Source organism: Convolutriloba macropyga, chromosome 6 (assembly GCF_964194025.1).
Source record: "Convolutriloba macropyga chromosome 6, txConMacr16.3, whole genome shotgun sequence".
Taxonomy (NCBI): domain Eukaryota; kingdom Metazoa; phylum Xenacoelomorpha; order Acoela; family Convolutidae; genus Convolutriloba; species Convolutriloba macropyga.
In genome coordinates, this window is record NC_134473.1 from 30,407,788 (window position 1) to 30,430,236 (window position 22,449).

Below are 22,449 nucleotides of genomic sequence, written 5' to 3' on the forward strand. Positions count from 1 at the left end.
AGTGGGGTTAAAAGATAGAGGGGTTAAATGATACAGGGGTGAATAAATCGGGGTTAAATGATAGGGGGTTAAATGAATAGGGGTGAAAAAATGGGACACCCTTAAGCCACCTCCTTTAACTCTGGGCTAATATTAATATTAATAAGCGCCAATGTAGGCATTTGGCATTTAAAAAGCGAACAAACATCGAATTCTTCATAATCGCTTCAACATCATACTTCATATATGGCACCAAAGAATACTATCACGCCGTTTTGCACAAACAACATACAATATGTCGAAGTATCTACTGCAAATAAGACATTTGCGTAAGAATTTCACTGATGACAATAACTTGCTCGTAATTGTCAACTTTCTTTCATTGTTATCATAAGATACCACAGCAGCAACAACGTTGCTCTGTAAGCTTTCGTAATTCGAAAATTAAGTCGATTGTTGTTCAAAATGGTGTTTCTACGGTTTCTCAACTTTTCTATGGTTGTGGTGGGAATTGTGTTGTACATAGTTAACTCTTATTCGTCTATTCCTGACCCTACCCCCCAATATGGATGTGTGACAGATGCTTACCCCCCGCAGGAGAAGTACAAGTTGCCCTGGTTCAAGGTAAGACTTTTAATAAAAAGACATTAAAAATAATTTCATGCTAAGCAAAACCTGTTTACAAATAAGACTTCACATATCATCTCGATTGACCAAATATAGCCTAACCATCACAACCGGGTCAAAGTGAGCGGTGGAAGTTGCTGAACACGTAGCATATTCAGTGAAAAAAGTGAAATTTTGTAGGACTAAAAAGCTTATTATTGCGTAAATGCGAGAATTTTACAGCTAGATCATTGCTATTCTAACACACATCACTTTTGGTAAATTATCAAGAAGCCAAATTGCTACTCTGCGGAAATTTTTCAATTACCGCTTTTCGTACGTTTTCGATGAAATTTCGACCATATATGACCATATTATTCTCAAGATCAGTGATGGCTCAAAAAAATTGCAAAAATTTTGACATTTCGACAAATCTTACAACCTCCCCTAACTGAATTTCATAGCCAAGTTTACAAATATTGGCAAATTGGCTTGCAAAACTTGTAAACAAAATTAATCTATTATATTCGCAAAAATTGGCAAGCAGTCTTTACAACTTTTGCATGATTTTAAAAATTTGACCATTTTGGCTTTTCAAAAGGTTTCCTAGATTTAAATAAAAACTGTTTACCAGTACGAATGACTTGCAGAGACAATTAAATTTTACAAAAATTGAAAGAAAACAAAGTCATTGCTTTTTGCATCTCCCACCACTCAAAATTGAAGATCAAATGAATAAAACTATTGAAAATGAAAGCAATTTTCTTTACAAAAATAGTGAATTTCATGTTCATTATATACACTATAGTGCCAAAAAGCTGCGTACACCTGAGCTCAAACTTCTTCTCTAATAGCGCGTCATTACACCTTTAGCTTACGTTAGCACCACTGGCAGACGTTTTGCTTAATTTTAATGCACATTTCTAACGACATCTGCATCAATTTTGACACCAAATTTCTGACATACATTTCGACACGCATTTTTCTTCCAAATTTTGGCAAAGAACTGTGTATTTAATTGTTTTCGTAAATGTTGCTACAAAATTGCCATAAAATTACAATCCCATTCAGATCGGAACTGTATGATGACCGGTCAAGTACCTACAGCTATTTTTCTTTTAAGAATATGATAACAATTTTCGATTCATGCACAGGAGCATCATCTTGTCGAAAAATAAGGTCTTGAAAACGCAATTTTTAGTCGAAGGATTTCAAAATTTCTAAGTAATGTGGTACCGTTGGCATTTTTGAACATCTAAAAAACAATTTTCCTTCATCTGATTTTATTGCATGCCAACAAATAAGTGATCGATTTTCCGAACTCGAATTTTTTATTGCTGTCAAGAAATCTTGTTCTGTTTCTTCGAATTTTTCATATATTCATATATATTTCAGACAATTTCTTCGCTAGAGGTACTGTGGGCCAAGTGCTTTGGTATTCATATTTCAGGATAAGTTTCTTTTAGTTTTTGTCCCTGTTGTTGAATTGAAACACCGTGGCAAACAATAAAACAACAAAGCAGCCTAGCCACCTTTTCTCTGTAAGCGGTATGTAAGATTCTGAACTTTATTAGGCAGCCTAGAACGGGAACTAGCGCCCAGATCTCACAATTCGAAAGGTTTTTATTTGGTGGTTCGTTCTTGTTATTTGCCCGTTTATTTGCTCTTCCGGCTCGATCAAAACAGTTAGTGCAACCATTCAATTAATAACTAAATATGTAAGTAACTAATGGAATAATAGTAAATATAACAACAAACAATCAAACTGTACAATGGTAACCCAACTAAAGTAACAGTTTACAGCACTAACTATAATAAACTTAAGAACTACTCAGAGTACTGACTGGTAATCTTTAAGCACAACAAACTTCTACGTTTAGCCAAATTCCCACGGAACGATACGATTCTACGCATTTATCTACCCGCTATAAACGTCGGTAATCCCGCAAACTATCAGAGCGATCGCTCTATTACTTAAGTAACCGTCTAGCGATTTTAAACACGCTAGACCACAATCCGAGCTCGATGCTCGACGGTACAGGCAACTCTGCCAACTATAACTAATCCGAGCCGCTTGCTCGATCGAATAACGCAAGTTCCAGAGCCTCTCGCTCACTTGCAACAGCAATCGGTGCTCGATAATGTAACCGCACCGCAAAGACTAATCAGAGCTTCTCGATCAATCAAATCAGGCAAAACTTAGCCAAATAACTCTAATTCTATAACAGCGACTATTCAGAGCCTCTCGCTCAATCGCTCCGGCAAAGTTAACGCAACGACGCTTAATAACGATTAACAAGAGCCTCTCGCTCAATAATACCGGCAAACTATGCCAAACAATCGATAATTAACTCGTTCGCGATTTGCAACTTCTGCGCCGCGCTTATAGTGTAAGCCGCTTATATACTGAGCCGAGCAAACAGTTTGTTTACTCAAACCAAATAACCGTCATTATTGCACAAGGTTTTCAGCCTTCTATACCACGGTTGGCTACTTCGTTTACATTCCGTAATACCACTGCCGTAATAAGGTGACGTGTTAAATACCAAACTTACTTATTAGATATCAGTCAAGATGGCCGCCAAATTTACATATATGCGAATTCCAGATTTTTCCGTTCTTACGTGCGATTTGTTTACATAGGGGGGTTCCTGGGGTACCGTCCGCATGTCCGCTTGTCCGCTATAGGGTTACGGTCCGGTCACGTCATACGTCCGTAACAAGCAAAAAGTTCAAAATGGCCGACAAGTCGACTTATACTTAGTTACCTACGAAATATGTGTTTCCGGGTCTTTTGTTTACTTAGGGCGGTTTGGGGGGTATGGTTCGTATTCCGCCTAATCAGGCGTAGGCTCAGGGCCTTATTGCCCCCTAGTATGACTAGAGTCCATGAAACTCAAAAATCAGCATTTTCGGATTTTCCCCAAAATTATCACTTTTTTTCCCTCATAAGTGTTAATAGCTCCGGACTGGGTAAAGCTGGCACCACCAATCCTGGTTTGTAAATAGCTTAGGGGTGCCCTAGGGTGATGGTGACCCCAGCTTGGTTCAGCCATATCGGCTTCATAAAATCGGGGGGGTGGACAGATTTTCGGTCCCAACTTGTAAAAATTTTCAGATTTGGCCAAAATTACGAATTTTGTAAAACTCTATTTTCTTTCAGTTATAATGGATGTTAACGAATATAACAAGTTACTACACTACAAAAAGTTCTCTATGACATCCTCGAAGCTTCTTACTCGTGCAGAACGACATTTCCGAACAAAGCTTCGACTATTCACAATTCGCGATGGGAAACTCTACCGAGATGGAAGACGAGTCCTCCATAGCGAAGACGCGCTAGCTACTTTGATTATGGAACACCGGGATAGAAATCACCCTAATCGTTTACAGCTGGAAAGTTTTACCCGCACGAAGTACCACGTCGAGCGGTTACGACAATTCTGCAGGAAGGTGGTGGCGAGCTGTCGGAAGTGCCAACAGCGTGTCGGAGTTCGCAAGACCGGACCTATGGTTCACCTCGACAAGCGGCGGGTAGAACGACTGTGCAAACAATTGGGGATACCTTCTAACGGTACCCACCCGCTTTCTCCAGCTTTCAAAAAGCGAGTATTATAGTATATATCGCGTGCTACGTTTAAATACGATGATAAATAAATAACTGCATCGTTTTAGTTCGGAATCTCTTGACGTCACCCAGTTCCGAATCGAGACTCTGCGTACTGGTCATCATAGGTACAACTGCGTGTGCTCGGCTCTATCAGTAGTACTAACGGGTGCCCGCAACTCTGGCGGAATTATCGAGGACTGGGTGAAACGCCTGCGAAAATCAGGACCAGACCGTTATTTGTTCGACCTCCCCGATGGGGTTCGTTCGAGTGAATCGGTCGAAGACGTTACCGAATTGAGTTCGACCGACCTACGGATGCTTGCCCGGTCATTATCAGCGAATATTTACGTGTATATTAGTTCCCCTGGACAATCAGAGGGTCAATGGGAATGTTACACGGGCACGCACGCTGGCCCATCGGTTCCCGCAATCTACCTTGCATTTTCGGTCACGGACGACGGAACGGGTCATGTTAGCCCGGTGCGGAAAGTTGTCCCGAAACCACAATAAACTAAATTCAAAGGCAAATATACAATACGATAGCGATGGTGATGCGATGATGATGCGATGATGATAATAGTTTAAGTTTAGTCTATACAGTTTTAGTTTTTACTCTCTTCCGCCCTCATTATTCTTAGCCATTCCTCCTCCGACTCATTTCCACTATTCGATTCTTCTCCCCTTGCAGCAAACAACCTCCCCTGTGCTATCTGTGTCATACGGATCAGCACACGCGCTTCCATGTCTAACGACTTCATCCTCCTCTTTAGTTCCCGGTCTGCTAATTTCCTTTCCCGGCTTGTCCTTAACACTTCCATGATTTTAACTCCTCTTCGAGCACCTTTATTCATTTTCACGTTCAATACAGTTTACTAGTTTGCAATATTACGAGTCAAATTATGGTGGGTTTTGGTGTTAAGTAAACAACTCAGCAAATTTGCATTATTGTTGGTTCCTCAACAACTCCGTCGGCCTTTGTGTTTATGGTCATCCTAATACGGTTAGTTCAATTTTACACGGTAAAAACGAGAATGCAAACTCGTTCAAAGCTTCAAAATTTCACGCTTTTCTTCACGCTTTAGCGCACATGAAATGTTTTGAGCAAAAATAATGCTTGAAAATGTACATATCATGTACGTAGCTTTTATAATCCGGAAATAACTGTAGTCGGATAAAAATATGCATAAAATAAAAAGAATTATTTCAATATTTGAATTCAATTGACGGATGCGTACTTAAATCAACTTTGAAACCAGCTCAATATTTAAAGCAGCCCTGTCGAATTTCTGTTAAAGAGTTGAAGTGATTAGTGAAACAACATTTGATGATTCTATATATCATATAATTTGTGTCTTTAATGCAGTCAAATGTGAGCAGCTGCAGATCACAAATTTACGGAGAGTAACCAACAAAAATGGCGCCAAAAACTCGCTCAAATTTTGCAAACTTGGTATTGCATTGCAACTTTCCAAAATTTGACATTATTTGTCGATAATAAATATATCAACTTGAGATTTGTCATCAGTTTTTAGCTCGGATTGCTGAATAAGCGCAATATCGTATGTGACATTCTACTGGTACCCTTGTTTTATTGAAACATGAGGGGCATAAGACATTTGAAAATGAAAGTCATATACAGAAATAATTAAATACAAAAACAGAATACATATAATTTTAAGAAGTTGGTTTTGAATCATAATCAGGTAATAATGAAAAATAAATCAATCGACACTATTTCGATATCATTAAATTTCGAGAAAATCATAAAAGACAATTGCACGCCTGCTTCACTTTGAAATATATGTTACGAGATAGGGTCAGCCACAGCCGACATATTTGTTTAATTTTGTATACAGATTTTTTTTAGTTTTTAGTATTGTAATTTTAGTAAAGCAATTTTTATTAACACTTCCTTTTAGGCCACAGATCCCATTAGCGAAAAGCCGAAAGGTTCATACATGCATAGGGAAAAAATCTGTTCGCCAAAAGAAAAAGAAACAGATAAACAAATTATTGTTTATGGTCAAAAGGTGCATTTGTATTTTCATGAAAGCTATCTGCGACAAAAATTTAAACCATTTAATGATGAAAATGGAGCCTCGAAATGAAGTTAATAGCGAACTTTCAGGTTGATCTGGACGCAGACCCAAGACACAGGTGGGATGAGATTATCACAACTTATCAAGAGCCAATCAATGATATTGTAGAGCAGCTGGTCCACCTGGTTTCTATATTTGACCCCAATGGAACGATTCTCAAGATTGTTGATGATATGATGCCCGCTCTCGTGCTAAAATTCCCCAAAGAGTACAGGTAATTTTCCTATCTCAAAAAGCACCTGCTGTTAGCGGACACCATAATATATAGAGAGTTGGTCTGAACTTGCACCACAACAACGCAAAGGTATATTGCCCATCCTTTTATCTTTCTTGGTGCTCAAAGCTTCATCTCCATAGACAAGTATTTTCTGATCAATTAGAGCTTCTTGGCAAGCTATGAGCTTATCTTTTGCACAATTTATAATAGGTGTTCTTTTTCAGTCTTCTAACATTATCTAATATACAGAAGTTTTGATTTTAAGGATATCAATTACGCTCGACCGTTGATTGCCTATACAATCTTTAGGTAAATTTAAAAATCCCCCAGGCAAAAATTTCAAAATCGACAGAGTGTGATTAATAACCACAAAACATTGAAAAGTTCCGTAATTGCATATTGCCTCTTTTTATCTTTTAATTTTATTGCAAACTGATCACTGAATAAGACTACGACGACGACAAGGTTATGAGAAAACATAGGTCCATCGTCATTTGCAAAACTCGTATTTACCAGCATACCAAAAAGAAAAGTTAACAAGTGTTGTATTTCGCTACAAGCTGCTACCAGAATAATTGAAATAGCTAACATGAAATCATTCAGTTTAATTGTTTAAGCTACTAACAAATCTGTATTTTAACCTTATTGGATGGTTTGGTGCCATTTTTTATTACCAAAAACTGTATATGTTTTCATGAGTTATAAGGTAAGTCGAAGAAATTGGTTTTTGGGAATAAATTTCACGACTCAGAAACACTTTTTTAATAATAACAAAGAGATTTCTATAATAATTGCTGTTAAAAAGATTAGATATTTTACTGCGTTGCCGGTTGCATCAGATATATTAACCTCCAGACTGCTATAGTTAATATTGTCTTGTTGCGGATGAGTCAAAACTTCTTGTGTTGGTTCAAAGTAGTTTAAATGCAGAACCATGGTAAAAAGTTTTTTCACGCATATCAATCAAAAAAATGCTGAGCGTTTTTTGAAGCGGTTTTGATTGGTTTAGTAAACTTGGCAATATCAAAATCAATAAAAGTTGAAACAGCTTTAGATGCTCATGGAGCTACGATTTCATTTTCAATTACCATTTTTAACCTGAAACTAAATGAAGCGCCACTGAATATTCTTTGTTTTAACTGAAATTTACATATAGTTACTTAATTTTTGAGGACAATTATAAAGGTTTTCCTATCAAAATTTGCCAATTTAAGAAAAAATTGTTTAAAAATCAGAGAAAATTTGACAATTTTACTTATATTGAAAAAGGAAACAAGGATTACCTTTACAAATTGGTCAAGATTTCAATTCAGCAACAGCATTATATTGACGAAAATCAAATATAAGAATTGTTCAAGACTACAGACTCAGCTTATCAGCTGAACAAATATTTATTCAGTAATATTCAATAATTCGGGAGATAACAGAAAAAAGAACACAACTGAAATGCGAATAAACCTGTCATTAAATTTAGGGTTTAAATTAAAATGAACTAAAAATGACGTCTACAAAACTTTATTGCAATGACCTCTCGTATGACACATCCCCTTTGTTTTTTGAATTGAAATTCATGAGAATGTGAATTGCAAATAATAATATATTACAGTGAATAAAAGTAATATTACTGTGGATAATGTTAATATTATTGCTAAACAATGCTTTTAAAATGTTTTTGTGGTGCAGTTTAATAGTAATCAGTTTGAGCCTCCTCTTTGCGAACCAGGAGAGAGAGAGAGAGCGAATCATTGGGCGCTGGTTGACCTGAGTCTGACCCGCGGATCGATGGGGCAGACTTAATCAATTATTAGTGAAATATTTGAGTCTGGGGGGGGCTTAACTGGCTGTGTCTGGGATCATTTCCACAACCGATGTAGATTGATTCAGTCGCGGCTGCAAACTCTCTAAATATCCATTCTCTACACTCTATAGCAACTGAATTTGAGCAACGAAAATCAATTTATGAAATTGTTCAAGATTACAGAGTCATCATTCAGTAATGCAGGAAACAAACAAGAAGGAAGGAATAATTCACTGAAGTGTGAATAATTCTATCAACAAATTTAGGGATTAAACTAAATTGAACTAATTGTGACATTTATGAAAATTTACATAAATGACTTCAAGTATGACAGATCCCAAGGAAGATTGAGCAAAAAAAAATTTTATTTCTCATTTCATTTCAATTTGTCTCAACCTGATATTCCAATTCATTTGTATGTAGTTTATGCTTCCTCGCTGAAACCAGAGCGCCTAACATCTCAAAATAAAAAATGTCAAAATTTTCCCCAAAACTCAGAAAATGAATATGAAACAGTTGGGGAGTTCGTAGCCACAATAGCACAAATTCTTAAAAAATCAATAACCGTCAAAAACATGTTTTTAGATATTTGAGAACAGATCCATGGCCCAATATTGATCTCTCTGTAATAATTGACTGATTTTTAAAATTAACACTGCTTACTTGAGACTCTTCTCGATTACAGAAAATAATTTGAATCTATACTGCTTCATATACATCAGTGTTCCCCCTTACAACTGATGTTTAGTTATATAGAACGTTACTCTGTAAAAAATTGCACGTGCACTTGGGGGGTAAAAATTATATGCCCGCTACGCTGGGGGGGGGGGGTGTTGGGCGGAAAGAGAATAGATCCAACATCTAACAGTAATTATTTATAATATTATTATTACTACGAGGTTCTTTTCAGGGAAGAGATTGAGGGTATCGCAGATGCATCTGGGGTGAAACTGGGCAGGATTGTAGTGTACAACATATTCTACGAGCTCTTCTCAGTCTGTACATCTATCGTGGCCGAAAATGGCCAAACGGGTCAGTAAGCAGAATAAAAGAATTAAGAATTTTGAGAGAAAATAAATTCTTGCTTCGAAAATTGAAAAAGACAAACATTCCTTGAAAAATTTCATATCCTGCAATCAATCCTAGAGATTTTCTTGAACTAGGAGAATTTTGATGCGATTAAGCTACGAAATCGATATTGTAGACCTGTTTAATAGCTCATTGAAATAAACTTAATATTCTGTATAAAATTCTCTGTATCGTCTACCATCTGAATTTCAATCGAATCTAGTCTAATCTAATCTTATCTAATCTAATCTAATCTAATCTAATCTAATCTAATCATTTTCACATTTAAGGCTCGAGTCTTTGTTGCACCTTCCTGCATTGGTGTTAGGATCCATTATATCCCCTCCGCCGATATGAATGTCACACAATTGCAATTTATGTTTGGTTTAATTTCGCTTTACTATCTGTTGAAATTGTGCATGCACTTTTTACCCGGAAAGGGTATGGGTAAAAAATTCAGAATCCAGTTGAATAGCATAGCTAAAATTTTTTGTTCAGGCGAGCACTTCCATGCAAGAAATTTGGACTTTGGACTCTTCATGGGATGGGACATGCAGAACCACACATGGACTGTAAGTGCTTATTTACACATTTATTATCAAAGCACACATGTATATATTAAACCATTCCAGCCTCCCACCCGCACCCCCCTTAAATTTTATCGCCCCCGCCTTGTGGGGGTGATAAATCAATTTAATGTATTTTGGGGGTTAGGGTGCTAAGGCTCTACACCCTGTAAGCTGGGTTAAAGGGCTATGATTGAAAAAGATCCATTTATTCATCACAGGAAGTCGTTTGATACAGTTTTCAGCTAATTTTATTGTATTAGCTAGTTCTACCACCTTCGAACGAACTATTGTCAATGCAAAAAAACGGTTACATGACAATTTACCCAATGCCATTTTACCCTACGCCATTTTACCCTACGCCATTTTACCCTACGCCATTTTACCCTACGCCATTTTACCCAACCTGCCATTTTACCCAATGCCATTTTACCCAATACCAACTTACCCAATGCTCTTTGATCTTTTCGTTCAATTATCCTATTACAAATTAGCAGTCGCTATTAGAAGGATGATTTAAAATATTCGTGGACAATATAATCCCATGTTCGGTTGTGATAGTTTCATATCAAGTCCCACGGGCCAATTATTTTATAGTCGGCTATATAGTCGTTCTGGTTAATTTAGCAATGGGGTAAATTGGGTAAGTTGGCATTGGGTAAAATGGCATTGGGTAAAATGGCAGGTTGGGTAAAATGACATTGGGTATAATGGCATTGGGTAAAATGGAATTGGGTAAATTGTCCTGACACCCAAAAAAACTCATTCGTTTTTTGAGAGGTTAACACTAGACAAAAAAGTTATTCAGCAATGAGCAGAAGGAGGGAGCAAACAGATTCAATGTCTCCATTCATCACATGTTATATTATGCTTGTTATGACAGGTGAGTCAGATTCTGAGGCGGATGGAGTTCAATGTGGAGTTCATCAAAGATGGTGCTCCCCTCTTCAACATGTCCAGTTTTGCCGGCTATGTTGGCACCCTCAACGGAGTCAAAGGGGGCAAATACAGGTATACGAAGACTGCGAAAACCATCTTAGAAAATCATAAAAAAGATGAAAAGATAGCATGCATTATAGAACTCCAGAAAGTTGTCCAGACGGGTGATTTTACTTACTTATTAAAAAATTTGGATTACAAATTAATTTCCACAGGGATTTCCACATTGAGCTAAAAATCAGTACATGTATCACGGGTTCAGGTTCATAAGCCATGGATTCAGTTCTAGCAATTTTTTCACAGATTGATGACACAGAATCCTGAGTCACCAAAAGTTATTGCGAAGTTAATTTGAATGACCTATGCCTACGCAACTTGTTGTGCTTCAGCATCTCTTTGAATGAGAGATTTGTACTGGAAGGGGGTTTCGTGGGACTTTACGAGTGGATTGTGAAACACGAGGACCTCTACTTCCCAACCTGGCTAGCCAGGGATATCTTGACAGAGACCCACACTTACGATGAAGCTCTCAACACTCTCCAGACAAGGGCTATTCTGGCACCATGTTCGTATACGAAATGTTACTGCTCTCTTAGCCTATTTAATTGCCCTATATAGAATTGGGGTGTCAGGACAATATACCCAATACCATAATACCCAATGCCATAATACCCAATTCCAAAATACCCAATGTGCCAAAATACCCAATGCCAAAATACCCAATGCCAAATTACCCAATGCCATTATACCCAATTAAATTATACCCAATGCCTATTACCCTATTTATAATTTAATAGTTATAACCTTGAAATTAAGGTATAATCCCACAATTAGAGTACCAGTCTACCATTAAATTCAAATTAACTAATTAGACGCAATTTAAGTAAAAGACGCAAAATTATCACAGAAACTGAATTGTTCAAAGAAACTTGACTCGTTATTCTAGTCTTTAAACTTGGCCAAATATAGACGCTAAACATGAGCGAAATAACTTGGGGTACGTCCCAACAGAACCGATTAACTTTAATCCTTGATGGACATGAGTTTCAAAAGAAGTTAGAAACAAAAACTACTACGCATTGGAAATGCTCAAAATGGAGCTCTTATAAATGTAAAGTTACGGCCATTACCACTGAAGTTTGGCCGGAAAAAATTCTCCTGGATTTTGAAAAAGCGGCAATCAATATCTTCTCGGAACAATATCTTTAACATATTGGAACAATATTATTAAAGCCTTAAGCGGAAAGGAGAACAAAAGCCGAAAGAAGTACAGAGTTCTGAATGAAAACGTCAAAAATATTGCAAAAAACTTCAAAACTGATGATATTGTCCCATATTTACGTTCACTTGCTTACTATACACATTCCTGAGCTTTTATAATTGTTATTCGTGCGTTTGGTGGTGTTATTGAATAAATTTTTTGTAAAAAAACTTTACTCAAAAACTAGAAGAGCTAGAGAGCTGATAATTTGACAGTAGAATTTCTGTGTGGGGTACTTTTCTACCTTCCACTCCCCATGCACTCCCAACACCACCCATAGCTGGTATCGGCAGGTTTTCCTGACTTCTTCCCAGTTTTTTAGTTTCCAATCTTTTTATTAAGTCAACTTTTAATTTTTCGTGAAAATTTTTGTATCGCCGGAATTCGAACCTCCGCCGTTTTTTGTTGCATGCATTAACCGCCGCGCCAATTCCGCTTTGATGTTTGCAGTGATATTTTTTGTTATCTTTTATGTGTTAAGTTTAAACAAATTTAACCTAAAAGGCGATTTGACCTAAAAGGCGGTTTGACCTAAAAGGCGGTTTGACCTAAAAGGCGGTTTAACCTAAAAGCGGCATTTCAATTGTCAAAGTTGTTTGTTCTCTTTTATGTTTTTCTGTGCAAGCGTTCTAAAAGTTGACGTCATTTCTTTAAAGCACAATTAGGCCATACCATTACGCCTTTGAACTTAAAATGAGCATTCTTTATCAAAGTTAGCATCAAAGTGATTATTGTTATTATTACGATTGGGTATATTGGCATTGGGTATTTTGGCATTGGGTATATTGGCATATTGGGTATAATGGCATTGGGTATTTTGGCATTGGGTAGAATGGCATTGGGTATATTGTCATGTAACCATAGAATTGGAATTACAAAATTGCCAAAAAGTGTGGTGAGCCATACCTCAACGGGCCGTGAGACTATGAAACTATCACACGCGAACATGGGATTAAACTATCAGCTTAATTGTGATCTAACATGCTTGAAATACCGAGTGCTAATTTGTAATCGGATAATTGAACGAAAAGATCAAAGGGAATAAATTGGGTATAATGGCATAGGGTATTTTGTCATGCAACCGTCATAATTTTGTAGCTTTTAACTGCTAATTACCATATTAGTGAACACGCTTTTTATACTTAAGCTAGTTTTTAGGTAATTAACACAAGTCCCCACTTAGCTCAGTGGTTAGGACTAGCTAAGCAAATTAAATGTGACAAGTATCAACGCAGAGCTTCGAATTGCAGATTAAAAAATTTATGGTTGTGAGTTAAGCCGGATATACCAATTTTCACGCATTAAATTTTAATAGAAAAGCGCTTAGTAGTTTTTATTCCCTTCTTTTTTATTGAGGAAGAGATGTGTTCATCTTCAATTGAAGCTATTAGCTTCTTCTATTGAAAGTTTATTGAATTGTTTTCCTCAAATTAATGAAGTGACAAAAAATATGATAAGCGAAAAAAATATGAATTCGACAAAGTTTGACAAAATATGAGTTTGAGCAAAGTTTAAGTTACTGGTTATTTTACTTGTTTTTATTATCACAATCTTCGTTGCAAATGCATAGCAGTGACAAAATTAAGATTTCCTTTGACAAAACACTTGACAGTTTGCACGTGAATAATTATTTTTGTAACAGGTTATTACATTGTGAGTGGAATCGAACACAATCAAGGTCATTTGATCACACGCGGTCTGAATGAGTCCCTGTACCCTCTACAATTGAATGCAGAAGAGGGGAGGTGGTACCTCCTGGAGACCAACTACGATCACTGGAAAAAGCCATTCTTTCTAGGTTAGCACAGCTCAGCTTGAGTTTTTTTTGGTACATTTTTCACAGCATGTACGGTCGGTATTTCAGGATTTGTTGAAATGAAAGAGTTGTCAAAATATTTTCCGAGGTGTCTTTGATTGAATTTAATTAACTTTCAATTAAAAGTTGTCCGTTTACTTATGGACAATTGAAAATTTTCAGAGGAAAAATAACAGAGGTTTATGGGAACAAAATAATATGAGTATGCCAAAAGTGCAAGTAAAAATGCTGCGAATTGAAAAAAGCTTCATTTAACTTTACGGCAGCCATTTCATTCAAAAATACAATTTTTAGCCAGAACAGTTAAAAAAAATTCCAGAAGATAGCGCAGAAGCTATCTTTTTACCAGAGCATTGACACAATATATCAAAATGATACTTCCAGGGGAATTAGTGGGTTGGTGCGCAACGCAAAGTTGCACATAACTGAAAATTTAATCAGATGCAAAAAGACTGCCTCAATTTGAACAAAATCTAATTAAATTTTAGATAACAGACGCACCCCTGGAGAGAAATGCATGAACGAATCCTCGTATGATACCATAAGCAAAAGCCACATCTTCAACGTGCTGAGCAGTGACCCAGTGCTGAACCAGCTGACTGTGTTCACAACTCTAATGGACCCACAAACAGGGCAGATGGAGAGCTACAGACAATTCTGTCCCACATGCTACATCTGGTAGACGAACAAACAAACAACAACAACAAACAAACAACAGACAGACATGATTACACAACAAAAGAAAGATGCGTTCAAAAGAAATTGATGCGTCTGAGAGACTATCAGATAGCACAAGATTATGTAACAAAATCAGCTCATGCAACAAAGAAAACTGTATCTAAGTAGGTTATAAAATATCTTTACATCTTATATTGATGAAGTTTAGCTCAGAGTAGCGGTTGATTTTCGAAAATGTTTCCAAGCAGAAAAGTTCTATGAGTGATCAGGCTGAACATCTAGCTGAAAGAGCGCGTCGAAGTCGTTGAGGAATTTAGGATACTTTGAACTTAAAATCCTCAAAAAACGTTCGAAATTTTTCTTTCATAAACTACTCACACACTTGATGTCAAACAAGCGAGACGGATATCTGTAATATACTAAATAATTACAGCAGTCTAATATTTTTGGGTTTCTCAAATTCTAACTAATTTGGAAAAAAGTACAAGTTTTCTTACCCTCCTGCATATGACTTTCAAATTTGGTAGCGTCAGAAATCAACAAAATGTGACACAATTGTGAACAGAGTGAGGGAAAAAATTTTCAATTGAATAGTATTTTAAAGTTGAGAATTTATCAAAAACCCTGCTAAGATTTAGTAAACCGAATTCGCATAACTTTCAAAAAACAAAAACTTCCTCCAATCAATGCCTTCTAGTATGTGTACTAACAAAAACTGCGATTTTTATATCTTTCAAGATTGTTACATTACAAGGCAAATGAACGAAATAAAAAAATTCAATAAATTTTGAGCTCTGTGAAACCAAGCAATTTTGAGTTTGTAATCAATCTAAAACTTTATTGCCCAAATTTTATTAAGATTACTTAAGACCAATTTCTAAGACTTAATCGATCTTGTGATTTATCACAGCCGCTTTTTAGAACAATATCAAATTACAAATCTTTTAAAAGAAGAAGGTCAGACAAACTATGACATATTTTTATAGACCTGGACTGATCAAATAAAATTCAAATTCAAACTAGATATGTCAGAAGACAAGAATAATGCAAAAACCCATTGGTATTTTTTTATTATTATCTGTTAATGGGGAAATATTGAGTGGCAATATTATGACCAGATAGAAAACTTAAAAACGCTGATTTGAAAATATCGCGAGATAACGTTTTGAAATGAAAAAAATGAACAAGCAGCTCTTGGTAGTCCGAATCGATTACCAAAAAATTCATTTTTTGGCTTCACAAACAATTATAATTTTCCAAATGTTTCCAAACTTATTGCTCAAGCACATTAATGAAACATAATTGGCAGATTGCCAGAAGACAGCTGCAATAGCTTCGCAGATCTGATCTCAAAAAGATAGTAAATAAAGACCAAAAAAGAAACTTTTCATCAAATGCTGAGATGTTATATTTTGATTAGGATCTCTATAATTTATAGCTGCTTCTAAAGGCTGCTCAAAAATAACTTTCAAATAGAGTGACATACGCTTACTTGACCTCATCTCTTTGGATTAAATTTTTAAAAAGTCGATTTCTCTTGAGGACGAAATAGAAAACATAGCAGGACATGTCTTGACGTACAGATCGAAGAATTTTCATTAACTAAAAATAACTAGAACTTGAATGGACTATGAAAGAATTGGGAATACAAAATCCAAACAAATCAAAATCAGATATAAAACAAAAAAAACAAACTCAATGTCAAAACGCCTCATGTGAACAAAAAACCACCAGCGAGAAATAGGAATTTGGTTCAAAAAAACTAAGCCTAGAATGAACTATGAATGGATTGCGAAAACATAGAAAAAATCCGATCAAAAACAAAAAATATTAAAAATTAAAGTGAAATTGCCGCATGTGAATAAAAAACCACTAGCGAATTTTTGTTCAAACATTTAATTGTAAAAACCAAGAGACGGCCAATAATAGACCCAGCTAACGCTGTGCGGCTTTTAAAAAACCCACATTTTCAATTAAAATCTGAAGGGAACAGGTTCTGAAGTTTCTGAAAATACAAATGACATGAAAAGGAGATCCACAATCAAAGCGACATTTAAATGCATCTTTCCGGAGAAAATTTTACGTGAAAAGATGAAAATATAAATTCAGCAAACTGATTCTGTTAAATTTTATATTTGAATCAGATATATTAAGACAAAAATGCTTATAAAGCGAACTCATTGATTAAAAAAGAAGTAATCTAAAAAAGTTGGAAACAAAAGGTTAAAACTGCATTTTAAATGTTTTGCCATTCATAAGAGCCTCATATAGATCCTGAAGTTCTTATTTGCTTCAGGATTACTTATACTTAAATTTGCTTGTGAAAACTGAAGGTGCAATAACTTCCATTTTTTCCAAATAATTAACTAGCACCTAGTTTAATAACAAGAAAAGTTATCTATTGCGATTCTGCAAACAGTCAAGAAATCGCAAAACAAAGAGAAAAACACGCCGACATTTCAGAAAGGAAACTTATTGCTGGTAAGCAGTTAAATAAAAAAAAACTTTGTTTCTGCGTAATCGCAGCGAAGCGGCATTAGACATTTAGTATGCAGTGCAGTCTTTCTCCTTTTCTTTCTGGAAAGTTTTGCCACTTTTTTACGTCAAACTTTTGCGTGGTACCACGATAGAACCCAAAATTGTTCAGGCTATGGTCAACCTAAAGCTATATGGTCAACTAAGCACTCATCCTCGCACAGAGAGCTTCACAGAGGCAGGAGATCAAACTATCAATCACTGGCAGGAGATCAAACTATCAATGTCGGAGTAATGTCTAAACTTTGATTGGATGTAAAGTTAAGCCATTTCTATTTAAACTTAGTTAAATCTTATTGGTGGAAAAATGCATGAGTTATTATTGAATGAATAGCTTACCATTAGAAGGATTGGATTAGAAGAAGTGAAGTTGTAGAAAGATATTGTTTAATTTGAAAGAAGAAAGTTTAGATGGAATGTAGAAGAGAATTAATTATTAGAATTCGTTGTTTTGGGAAACTGCAGGAACCACATCCGAAGACCTGAAATATATTCTTAATAATATCAGATACTTAACAATAATTTAGTTTATTATTGCAAATATAAGTTGGTGACAGGAAAAAGCAGTTAGAAATAAGAGAATAGCATTTTTCAAACGCAAAATGTTTATTTTACTTTCTGATTTTTTGATAGACTAAATATGTTCGATATTTCGAATTTCAACACTTTTAATATTCTTGATAAAAATATCAAGGTTAATGTTCACAACGATATTGGTCCAATTTTATCTTATTCAATAAATAATTTAGAAACAGCGATTTTTATATTTTACCAAATCAACAGTCGACCTGGCATTCATATATTTTATACAACTGAAATTGAGAGTGACTTTACAGAAATTAAATCCATTATTACCTCTAATTCAAATTGCATAATTAATTTACATCCCCGAATTCAAGTGAACTTTGCTTTTTGAAAAAAAAAATTACTTCTATCCAACTGACAATATGGCAGACGTTACAGCAATGGCTACGACCATCACAAATGCTATTCGAACAGGCATCACGGGAACAAGTTCAGGACAAACTGTAGTTCTCAATCCATTTTCTGGTGGCGAAACAGAAGATTTTCGAACTTTCAAAGAACAAATCAGAAGCTCAGTCTCACTTGAGCAAGTACCAAACAACGCTAAATTGGATTACCTTAAACTTCATTTGACAGGCGGCGCACTAGCTTTCTTTTTGGAAACACCAACGGCAGACAAGGACACTTTTGATAAAGCAATCCAAGCTCTCGAAAATCGATATTTAAGTGCAAACAGGATAGAATTATTCAAGTTGAAATTTCAAGAACGAAAATTCAACTTATCAAGAGAGACCCCTGAAGATTATTTGACAGATCTGACGAGATTAGCAAATTTAGCTTTTCCAAATCCAACAGGCGGCGATAGATCACAGGAGAGGTCCAGAAGGATACGTGATGCATTCATAAGGCATGCCTTCCCAACTTCGACTTAAATTATTGATGGAGCCAGATACAAAGACAGTTCAAGAACTATGCACATTTGTCTCCAAGAGGTTAGCGTTAAAAAGCATTCTACCAGATGAAGAAGCAACCAGTACAGCATTTAACGCACTTTCGGTTAATGACTCAGCAAATCCTATGACGGAAGCGCTCAATTCAATTGCTGATACAAATCGCGAACTAGTTAAAACGCAGAAAGAACTTGGAAATAATATGCAAAGATTACCGAGGGGCATTATACAAAGGAGGCCATATCGGGGCTTCATGCGCTCAAGGGGACAACCAAACAAAAACGATTATCACGGGCAAAACTCATTTGCTAGCCGGCCGTACAAAAACAGAGGTAATTGGATTAATCGTTGGCAATCCTCACAACGCTATCAAACTTCAAATTCCTACCGAGGGAGAGGAAATCTATTCTGTCACTGCTGTGGACAACCGGGACATAAAAAAGTGACTGTTGGTTTAAAACGTTACCGGAGCGTGGGACAAACATCCCATTCAACAGATACAACCCATCGAAAAACTGAATCAACCACATTATCTAACGGCTATTGTCCCAGCATGTAAAACAGGCAAAATTTCTTTACAAGGAGAGAAACTTTTTTATGTACCGCTTATTTTTGATACTTTCCACATTAACGCTTTATTAGACACAGGCGCATTTTCAAGTGCACTGCCAATTAAACTCTTTAATTTGATATTGAAAAAGGAGCCGAGCAAGATCCTCAAATCGTCAGAAACTTTCCCCGAATCAGTGAAAATGGCAGATGGAAGAGTTATTCGTGTTGAAAAATGTGTTCAAATTCAAATAACTATTGGAAATTGTCAGTTTACAGAAGAATTTTTGATCTTGCAAAATATGACTTCAATGTTACTTGGCCTTCCATTCTTTCGCAAATACAATATTGTGATACATCCTTATAAGGGTCTACTTTATTTACCAGACCTAACAATCTCATTAGCTTCGCCAATAAAGAATAAAAAACTCTCGAAATCGCAGATTTTACACACAGTCTCGAAAACAACGATACATCCAAATCAAAAGGAAATTATTGAATGCGAGTTGATTAACCCGGACAGAGCTTACGAATATACTTCGGGACTGATAGAACCGTCAATTCAATTCGAAAGTAAGTCAGGCCTTTGTATAATGTCTTCAATTAGTATATTAGATGGAAATTGCCGAACTCACATTGGAATCATGAATCTCAATCCGAATAAAATCACAATTACAGCAAAAACAAGAGTAGCTAAATTTGAGGTTCTAACATCAAAACAAGCATCTTTTATCAAACCAATTCACCCTTCACTTTGCAGTCTGATTAATAATAACGAGTACGAAAATAATTATCTTAAAACATCAAGTTACTTACGTCGACAAATCTTATCCGAAAGGACTGATGGCTTTTGGTTCCCAACACCAGAAAATTGTAAAGACGCTTCAAAATTAATTGGGGTAGAGAAAAAAATCTATGAATCTCTAATGAAGTTTAGGGAAGAAGAAATGCTTGACCCAACCATTAATGACGCCAGCCGAAAAAAATTCCTAAGTAAATTCAGTTGGGATAAGTCAATATTCAACATTAGCCAAAAACGAAAAATGGAAGAGCTGCTAGTGCGCTATCATAAAATTTTCGCACGACACCGACTAGATTTAGGGAAAAACACCGACATTCCAGTCAAGTTAACGCCTGAGCATAACCGTCCTGTATATTCTCCTAATGCGATCACTCCGATACATTTACTTGATGAATTAATTATTGAACTCGCACTTATGCAATACTACGATATCATAACAACGCTTCCATTTTCAAAGTATTCTTCGCCAATCTTTAGTCGAACGAAAGTCGAGTGGAAAACTGCGAATTCTGATTGATCTTAGAAAAATAAACCACTTACTTCGACATGACTACTCGAATCATAATTTTCCTATTCCGACGATGGCTGATGCCAGTGCTCATCTAGCAGGTAAATCAATTTTTGCAAAAATGGATTGCAGCCAAGCTTACTTTTCGATGCAAATGGCAGATGAGTTGAGTATTCAATTACTCGCATTTAATTTTGGCGGGCGTACATTTGCTTTCAAGCGACTTGCGCAAGGCTTAAGCAGATCGCCTACAGCCTTCAGTGCTTGTGTAAACCAACACCTTCATGCATGCGTTGCAAGCGACAGATGCTTTGTTCATTTCGATGATTTAGGTTCAGGAGCAATCGATGGAGATGCACTTATTGAAAACTTGGAACAAATTTTTATTAAAACAAAAAGCCTGGGATTCAAATTGTCAATCGAAAAAAACGAATTCGGAATACCTGAAATTAATTTCCTTGGCCATACCATAACAGGAGATGGCATTAAACCAAATAAAGATAAATTAGAAAAATTTCTGAAAACAGTTAAACCACCGAAATCTGTAAAACAAACAAGAAGATTAATTGGTTTTCTTCAATACTTCCAAAAGTTTATTCCGAATTTGGCTGAAAAATTGCAACCGTTCTTTAAGCCACTACGAAAAGAAAGCACATTTATTTTAACATCAGAACATCATAATAGCCTTGAGAAACTGAAAGATGACCTCAAAAATGCGTGTTCATTGTCATTGAAGATGGCAAAACCAAACTGTCAATTCGTTATTTTGTGTGACGCAAGCTTCTATGCAGCTGGATTTGTATTACTCATTGAAGATTACTCTATGCCCAATAATACCAGCTCAGGAAAATCTTACGCACCAGTAGCCTTTGGTTCACATTTGTTTTCCCCAGCACAGTTAAAACATTCAATCTATGTCAAAGAATTCCTTAGTGTAGAGTATGCTTTTGAAACTTTTGAACATTACATATGGGGAGTCTCAACCAAGCCCATTATAGTGCTAACGGACAACAAAAGCGTAACACGTTTCTTTCAAGCCAAGCGGCTACCGGGCAAGCTTTGGAACGCTGTTGACTACGTGCTTTCATTCAACTTTGTCTTAGGCCATATTCCAGGCAAGGCAAATGCAGCTGCAGATTATTTGTCTCGCGTACACATAAACCCAGCAACAAAAATGAAACTTAAGTTAGAAGATCAAATACCAATACACAAAATACGAATTGAAGTGTTATCAAATACACCAGATAATTCAATAACCTCTGTATATAATAGCGAAGAAATCGAGTCACTACAAACTTCCAGAAATCACGGTTACAAATTCAGATGAAATTGAAGAAGAAATTACAGAACTGAGCTCAATACATTGTAGTCAAATTTGTACAGTCTCGGAAGAAACCCACTGGATAAATTAGATTTGAGAAAAAGCTTAGTACCACTAAATATTGAGAGAGAGAGCAACGTAATGATCCAGACATAGTAAAAGTGAAAACATGGATACACAACAAAATTAAACCGGAAACGACTTATTCAACGTATGACTTGAAGAAATACCACAAACACCTTAGCCGTTTAATACTAGAACATGGTATACTGTATAGAAAGTTTTTTGATCATACAGGACAAAACTACCATAAACAGTTGGTTGTTCCTAAACACTTACGAACAGAGTTACTGTACCGTGTTCACAATAGTAAAATGAAGGGACACTAGGGAATACAAAAAACAGTACGTGAATTCCGCAGGAAGTACTATTTTCCAGGCTTCATTGATTTTCTAGTCGTGTACATTAATAACTGTTTAACATGTGCGCAAGCAAAATATCCTCAGCACAAATACTTAACACCACCATTAAATCCAGTTAGTTCCAACACAAGCCTACCAGCTGATATGCTTCAAATAGACATTGTAGGAAAATTACCTCATAGCGGTGGATATTCATATAT

At 36.0% G+C, this 22,449-nt stretch overlaps 1 protein-coding gene across 2 annotated transcripts; it reads left to right on the forward strand.

Moving 5' to 3' along the window:
* Positions 1-295: 295 nt before the first annotated feature.
* Positions 296-17,619, forward strand: LOC142341616 (acid ceramidase-like). Of its 2 annotated transcripts, XR_012759115.1 has the most exons (9): positions 296-603; positions 6,324-6,508; positions 9,220-9,341; positions 9,876-9,949; positions 10,827-10,954; positions 11,272-11,447; positions 13,786-13,941; positions 14,448-14,801; positions 17,285-17,619. XR_012759115.1 is itself a non-coding variant. In XM_075392704.1 (8 exons), exons 1-8 carry the CDS (start codon positions 445-447, stop codon positions 14,639-14,641), a joined length of 1,194 nt encoding a protein of 397 aa, XP_075248819.1. In that variant the 5' UTR covers positions 296-444; the 3' UTR covers positions 14,642-14,872. The 2 variants fall into 2 exon arrangements, 1 of the variants encoding a protein (XP_075248819.1); XM_075392704.1 differs by lacking the exon at positions 17,285-17,619 and having other exon boundaries at positions 14,448-14,872.
* Positions 17,620-22,449: the final 4,830 nt, after the last annotated feature.